We start from the raw sequence: 8084 nt of genomic DNA, 5'->3' as shown, positions 1-8084 counted from the left end.
CGAGTTGACCAGGGTAGTGGATCAAGTTGTCCAGGGTAGTGGATCGAGTTGACCAGGGTAGTGGACCGAGTTGACCGAGTTGACCAGGGTAGTGGACCGAGTTGACCGAGTTGACCGAGTTGACCAGGGTAGTGGACCGAGTGGACCGAGTTGACCGAGTTGACCAGGGTAGTAGACCGAGTTGACCGAGTTGACCAGGGTAGTGGATCGAGTTGACCAGGGTAGTGGACCGAGTTGACCGAGTTGACCAGGGTAGTGGACCGAGTTGACCGAGTTGACCGAGTTGGATCGAGTTGACCAGGGTAGTGGATCAAGTTGACCAGGACGGTGGGCCGAGTTGACCAGATATTTGCGATGGTCTGACTTGGTAACAGTCCGAGTCCGAAATGAGTACCTACTAATGTGATATTGAATAGGCTTTCTTTGAATTACACATGTCCTTATAAACATTGTTAATGGACTTTTTGAAATGCACTGATTCTTGTGCAAGGAAGACACGCCCTAAGGCAGAATGAAATTCATGACTATAGTTCCGTTATTCTTGCTTAAAAAAGAGGGAAGATCAATCTCGCATGTAATATCAAATTTTTGTGTCGTTTGCGATTTTTTAATTAAAACTGTATTAATTTGGAATAGTGAATCCTGCTTGCAGTTGATTATGTTTTATTTCTCGCTGGTACTCTTTCTTAAGTTATAATACACTGAGAACCATATTCCCCTGCCTAGCATCCTAAACAGCGACATTACATATCTACGACCGTACAAATGTCGTACTTCACTGTTTGATGGGTGGTTTGTTGGGTGACTGGTGCACGTACTACATCCATGTGTTGACACGTTTGAAAGACTTCTAGACGTCTTTATGCATTCCTCGCGTGCTAACATCGTTGCCGACGCTGCGGTCTGCCGTTCGGGCCGATTTGTTTCGTCCTGCGGCCTACTTGTCTTGATAAGGAGATTGGTGTACCTGTCGTATCTTATCAGTATAACCATATTCCTTGGACCCCATTTAGTTTCCAAAGGTTAATAATGTCAAGTAAGTCACAACATCTGTTATAATATGACAAAGTTTCAAACCTGTTCATTTTCAGTGACATGCTGAAGAAAATTAATAGGATTTACTAGAGTCTTGACAGGACACTTCAAGATATCCAATTACCAGAGGTTAAGGGTATGGAGAATACCTACAAGTAAAAGATCGTTTGCAGACCGCCTGGGAGGTTTGTAGGTATATAACGTATCGTTGAATTACAGCCTCCATGGCCATCCTGAATGCAGGCAGAATATGTATTTACGTTCTGACTTTGCTCCGGGATAAGTTGTTGGCTTAACTCAACATAAAGCAACATGTAGGCAACATTGTATGCCCGTTATTTTTTGCGCCCTTCACACATAAAACATACTGTTATCACGCGATGTTCTGTCGTATACATGCAACCCGTTTCTAGATATATACTATTCGACTGAACGTGCCATGATGAGGGGTAAGAAAGTTTTGTTGGGACTAATATAAACTCTTAGACTGTTGGGACCATATGTCAATTAAATCAAATGAGTCTACGGTGGTTGATACGTCGCTCAGCAAACTAGTCCACAACCTCTGCACCTCCCTCTGGCGATAGAAAACAATTACTGCTCTCTAAGATTAATTCCCTTGTAACATGGTCCAATCTAGGGAAGGATTAGTCCGAAGACCTGTATGCACAGGTAGGTCAGATCCCTGCATTGGCCACACTAAATCACTTCATCCAGCAGCTGTATGTCCTCCTTGTTCCCAGCTGGCTTCTGGCACAAGACCAAGGCGTCTTTTCCACGTGTGTGGTTTTCGCATATCTACACAAGGTCTTATCAAACGACCGAAGAATGGTGAGGTTTCTAAAAGAGCGATGAGCTGTTTTAGACACTGTCTTTCACCGGCGAACTGTGAAAAGTTATACTCTCTTATATACCTTATCCAGCTGTTTACTTTGTGCAATGTATTTATTCTTTACCTTGATGTCTAACATCTTAGATAGCCCATGCAAATTACAACATCCTTCTTAGCTGTCATGTCCTTGCCTTTCAAAAACTTGATTCACATGTCTCTCATTAAATAGACGTCTAAGATGATGCAATGTTGGGATCTTCTTGATAACCGCAATTGATAACAGTCTATACGTCGTCGTCGGTGTATAGTATTAGGTCATTAGTTTCCGTATGACGTTCAGTGATTTGACTGTCTTCTTATAGCTATTACGACATTTGTAGATAATTATGACGGAATGACCTCCCTTACAAGGTAGAGCAACATTTTGTTGCTGAAGAAAAGATGCATTATTCTAGATTTATTTCTGTTTACCGACTGTCAAGAATAAGCATGACGTACAGGAAACTTCTACTCAGCCAGCTTTTTTTCAGACATGTCTACACCCGTTCAACAAACTGGGACTATCCCCTATAGACAACATATGATGACGTGCAAGACTACACTCCAACCTCCATTTCCAGACGACAGAAACTGAAACATGTCTACAATATTTCACCAGCCTATAACATGCCTACTACCTCGTAGCCAATTAGACGAATCAGGAAGAGTTTCAGACACAACTGCCTATAAAACTACGAGCATCTTTTCAGTTCAATATTAACTGCAGCTGGCTCTGCAGAGTTAGGATCCTCAGCTTCGACGATTTCATTCTTCAACTCGCTGCTTTCAGATTCATCTACCATGCTGCCTCTACAGTCATTATTATCGTGCATTTCGTCTACTGAGGAAGACCAGAGTAACTGGTCGAAAGCTCTAGGTGAGAGAATTTTGTTGTGTTGGATAAGTTCTAACTTATGTAACTACCAATAACACAGAGATGAACTTTCATGATACACAGAGATGAATTTTGTTGATAGTTTCGTGTATTTCGTTCGTAGAAATCGGGATGCTGGCGGCTTCGTTGTTGTTGCTCTACTGGCTGATATTTGGTGAGAAGAAGAAGCGGCAGCTCTACTCTCCCCCCGGCCCGTGGCCTCTGCCGCTCATCGGGAACCTGCTGGACATGGCCGGCGCCGACCCGCACATCCGGCTCACGGAGATGGCACGGAAATTCGGCACCGTGTTTCAGGTAGGGTTGATGACTCTGCCATTCATGCATTCTGTCAGATCTTATACGTTGCGTACCTGCATATACCTCATTAAGTGCCCGAAGTGCCCTAATAATCTCCAAGCAGATCATACGATGGCAAGGCAGTATCCATTGGCCACCGATGGCTACTGCCTGCCTAGCACCAATGGTTAGAGATTAGGCCCTTTGCTCCTCTTCGAAAAGTATCTCGAGGTAGCACAGTCCCTTGCCGTATCTTCATTTGCTTGCTTCTTGGACATTATCCAAGATTAATTATGATGTACTGTTCGTGAAATACCCAAGTACATACGACCAGCACCAAGTATCACATTTCCTATATGCCTACATGTTAGTGTTATTTCACTTCATTTCTTGTAACGTCATATAACGTTATAGTAACGTGTATGATGTTTGTCAACATGTTCTTTAATTGTGTATGAAACGTATTTTTCTTAGGTGAGGTTCGGGCAGGAGCCTGTTGTCGTCATCAGCGACATTGACCTTGCTAAGGAGGCCCTGGTGAAGAGCGGGGACGACTTTGCGGGCCGCGCCCCCCTCCCCACCACCGACCTCCTGTCCAACAGCGGCATGGGCATCGCCTTCGCGGACTACGGCAGGGGCTGGAGGGTCCACAAGAAGCTCACACACAACGCGCTCAAGGTCGGTTCTTTTAGTCTACATTAGACAACTTTGATGCAAACCGAAGCTGTACAGACTGGCCACAGGGGTTTGAATTTTGTAGATCTAGCGTTGGCCAAGGGTTAGACCAAGGAGGTTAATATGTAATAACCTCCTTGGTTAGACCTAACGCTTGGGCAGCTGATTCTTCTGGTAAAACATACATTCCGAGCCTCGACCAGGCTTCAGAAGCCAAAGCAATAAACTGCACTCCTTTAGCAAACCAACTCTGGTATCTTTATCTTGCTTCATTTTAAGATACCAATGGTATCTCAACCGTTAACTTTAGAAAAATGACGTGGAGGTACAATCGTAGTCTACCTAACTGCTTTGCTAGGCTCTGACTTATCTGAATATACACGAAGATAGGTTATCTTGTTGGAAATGCATGACACTAGTATCATCGTTGATAAAGACTTTTAGCTAGGGACACTGGGTGATCAAAGTTCTCTCTCTCTTCCCTACGTCAGATGTTCGGGCAAGGAATGCTCCAACTGGAAGATAAGATAAGCCAGGAGGCCGACTGGTTGTGCGGGTATCTCAGAGATTCCTCGGGACGTCCCCTCGACCCTTACCTCCCGCTCAACACGGTCGTCGGGAACGTCATCAGTTCTATCTGCTTCGGGAAGCGGTTCGAACCGGAAGATGCGGAACTGAAGACGATCATCGGGTACAACGAAGGGCTGGTGGACACGGTGGGGAAGGACGGGCTGATAGACGTGTTTCCGTGGCTGGCGGTAGGTTGCGCCCCCTTACGGGTTAACGCGAACTGCAGCTGACTCTAGTACTCATCTAAAGTCGACATATGCTGTGGGAAAGATTTTGTTGTTTTCTTTTTTCGGTAAAATGTTATGGTTTCCTTTTATCGTCACCGTTTGTTTTATTATGTTGTGAGGTTAGCGCTAGCTGCAAGCCATTCCTGTTGGAGTAAGCACTGAAAATGAATATCTTACATTTGCTTGTCTAAAAAGAAAGTTGAACGTTTGAATACTTTTGAACGCGGTGCCCTTATTTTTTCTACAGAAGCTTCCCAACGCCACGATACGGAAGATGAAGGCATGTCTGAAGACCAGAGACAGTGTGCTCAACAATAACATCGAACAACACAGGGTAAGAAGAAACTTCCTATATCTGCCAAACTTCCGATAAAATTATTTTCGGATGTTGATATACTGTGTGGCTAGCTTTAATCTAGTCTCTAAGTCTTTATGACATAAAGCAGTTCTTATCGTGTAAATATCCTTCAGGTGTCCTACAAGGCCGGTGCGCCCCAGGACCTGGTAGACGCCCTGCTGAAGGCTCAAGCGGAGGCGGCTGCGGAGGGCGGCAGGAAGGCTCAGCGGTACCTGAGCGACGAGCACATCCTCACCACGGTGAACGACGTGTTCGGCGGAGGCATGGAGACCTCTACAACCACCCTCAGGTGGATCCTGGCGTTCCTCCTGCATCATCCAGAGGTGGGCATTTTGCTCTGTCTCTCCTTCTTCTCCTTCCGTTCTAAACACACAAGGTCAACGAATAACCTGAACCAGACGGCTGTCACCATGGTAACTGGTACTGTAGCAGACACCTTATGGTGTTGGGTTACATTGTGTTGCAAGTTTCAGGACAGAGTTGGACTAGTGTCACCATATATATATATCGACCCTCTGTATGCTCTATGTCATGTTCTTCCGGAGCCTCTTACGCTCCTTTCTGACCCTAAGGGTCCTAGTCGTCTTTCTTTGAGGCAAAATTTCTGCCCATCAATAGAATCTTTATCCTGTCCGCAAATAGCTAAAATAAGTCTGGTAACCAGGCCACCGTCTTTGGTCTTCCCTTCAGGTCCAGGCGCAGATCCAAGAGGAGCTGCAGACGGTTCTGTGCGCGAACGACCCTGTCCGTCTGTGTGACCGGGAGCGGCTGCCGTACCTGGAGGCCACCATCAGAGAGGTGCTCCGGATGAGACCCGTGGCGCCGCTCGCCATTCCACACAAAACCATCAGGGACACCTCGTAAGTACATTTTGCTCTATTGAACTGCATGTTGTATCCCCAGCCTGTTGAGCAGACCTGTCCTTGGTGCTGAAACTATCCTCAGTCTGGTGACCAATGTCTATTCCGTTCCAACTGCCTCTGAAGCTTGGAAGAGAATATACTCTTGAAAGGCTTTGTTATGATGAACATAAACACTACAGCCTTCAGAATACAGTTCGTACCTACCAAACATTAATCTCCAAGCAGATTCCGTGGGGTAAGGAGAGTTTCCCCTTGTCCCACGGAATCTGCTTGGAGATTACCAAAAATGACACTATCGACGTACTGTCACAAAAGCTACTCTACTGTGGAGCATTGCCCTTATCCAATAAACTAACATCATTAAGGTCCAGCTTCTTCGTCCTTTTCAAAGAACTCATCTTCTGTGTTTTCTCCAGAGTTGGAGACTTCGACCTTCCCCAGGGAACCCGTGTGATGTTTAACCTGTGGGCGATTCACCATGACGAGCGCCACTGGACAGATCCGGCAACTTTCAATCCAGGTGAAGAACACAGATAACTTGAAGTTTACGATGTGTAACACTGACAACTTGAGGAAGTATAGACGCATTCTGTGGTTAACGTTCTAGTTTGGGTCAATAGCAACATTGAAACACCTACATATTCTTCTTCCTGCTTAAGCGGCAATGTAGAGGCTGTAAGCATCACTCACTCACTCACTCACTCACTCACTCACGCGCTCACTCACTCACTCACTCACTCACTCACTCACTCACTCTCACTCACTCACACTCACTCACTCACTCACTCACTCACTCACTCACTCACTCACTCTCACTCACTCACTCACTCACTCACTCACTCAGCTCCGCATGCCCCTCCAGGGGGCGTAGCGTATGCATATGGTCCCCCAGGTCTGCCTGTCTCTGGCTGCCACCCAGGCGGTGGTGATGTCTAGTCCTGCACTAATATTAAAAGAAGGATTTGAGAAAAGTGGTCTCTATATGTGTCATTAAAATCATTATCAGTGAAATGGCGGCTCATGTATTCTGTGTTTCTCCTCAGCACGTTTCCTAGATTCCAAGACAGGCCAGCTGGTCCGCGGCGGCACTTTTAACTTTAAACATGTACTACCAACAAAGATGAACTTTCATGATCATATACTTACTACATCATGTTATCTGTCCATCTCCTCAGCACGTTTCCTAGACCCGAAGACAGGCCAGCTGGTGCGCGGTGGCAGCTTCCTGCCGTTCCTGGCCGGCTGTCGCGGCTGTCTGGGGGAGTCCATGGCCAAGGCCGAGCTGTTCCTCTTCACGGCGCGGATCCTCAGGGACTTCCGCCTGGAGATGCCGCACGGGGTTTCACCGCCAAGTCTGCAGGGGCGGTACGGGGTCGTCATGGCGCCAGATAGATACAGTATCTGCTTCAAACCTAGAAAGGCTTGAATTAGTCTTTACGAGCCTGGCTTTGACCAGGAATTGTCAACCAGATTCGTGAACGTCAATCCTTCACACGATGTCGAACTTTTTCCTTCACTACGACCCTCTCTAAGATGAATGACCCACCACTTTGGTCACGTGACCCTCAAAGACACATGACTACGGCAATTGGTCAAAGGTCGTTGGAAGTCGGTATCGCCGGCAGTCTAGTTTGTGTTGGGCTGGAAATATCATGTTTTACAGCAGACTTCGGATACTACTAGTAATTTTTCAAATAAGGCATTACCGATTCATAAAACCAAACCGTTGCTGCATAGTACTGCAGCTGCAATAAGAAACATTGTTAGAAAGTTTAATATATTTTGCTAGTAGTGCATAGTTTGTACTTTTGTCTTAGTTATTTAGTGTACCAAGCATGTCAACGTCAGAAAGAGGAACAAACAGAAGAGTTCATATTTAACAATGCTACTATACATTAGCTCTTGTACCTAGCTAACACGTGGTAACTGCAGTGTTACCCAGGCTAATTATACATATTTATAGTCCAAGCGGGACACTGAAAACATAATGTATTTATTTACTACGTCAAATCTTTGATTATTTATATAATCTACAATTCTATTTATTTGTACATGCATTTATGCTAAATCTGCATTTCAAGATAAACTAATCAAATGTCAAACTACGGTAAACTTTAACCATATTCTATTGTCAAACTAGGAGTTTGAGACCAAGACCATTACAGCCACCTGATACCTCAATACCGACAGCATACATTTTCCCCTAGCCAGTTTGAATTTGTCATAGCAATATTTCTAGGCTACTGCCAAACACCTTTACAGTTACTGACTCTGCATTCTGATTCCATATGGTATTGAAATTAAACTTCTGTCA

At 45.2% G+C, this 8084-nt stretch overlaps 1 protein-coding gene across 1 annotated transcript; it reads left to right on the top strand.

The window, feature by feature from the left end:
* Positions 1–2912: 2912 nt before the first annotated feature.
* On the top strand, positions 2913–7196 carry LOC109487130 (steroid 17-alpha-hydroxylase/17,20 lyase-like). Its single transcript, XM_019791099.1, has 8 exons — positions 2913–3100; positions 3557–3755; positions 4244–4510; positions 4797–4883; positions 5021–5230; positions 5598–5767; positions 6187–6290; positions 6946–7196. Exons 1-8 carry the CDS (start codon positions 2913–2915, stop codon positions 7194–7196), a joined length of 1476 nt encoding a protein of 491 aa, XP_019646658.1.
* Positions 7197–8084: the final 888 nt, after the last annotated feature.

Source organism: Branchiostoma belcheri, unplaced genomic scaffold (assembly GCF_001625305.1).
Source record: "Branchiostoma belcheri isolate BF01 breed outbred unplaced genomic scaffold, Haploidv18h27 scaffold86, whole genome shotgun sequence".
Lineage (NCBI taxonomy): Eukaryota > Metazoa > Chordata > Leptocardii > Amphioxiformes > Branchiostomatidae > Branchiostoma > Branchiostoma belcheri.
The sequence above is the reverse complement of the archived record's forward strand: the minus strand, read 5'-3'. Positions and strand labels throughout refer to the sequence as shown.

Coding starts and splice junctions, on each gene's coding strand:
- LOC109487130 (XM_019791099.1), top strand. CDS start 2,913: ATGCTGGCGGCTTCGTTGTTGTTGCTCTACTGGCTGATATTTGGTGAG. Junction 4,511..4,796: donor ACGTGTTTCCGTGGCTGGCG/GTAGGTTGCGCC, acceptor TTTTTTCTACAG/AAGCTTCCCAACGCCACGAT. Junction 6,291..6,945: donor TCCGGCAACTTTCAATCCAG/GTGAAGAACACA, acceptor CCATCTCCTCAG/CACGTTTCCTAGACCCGAAG.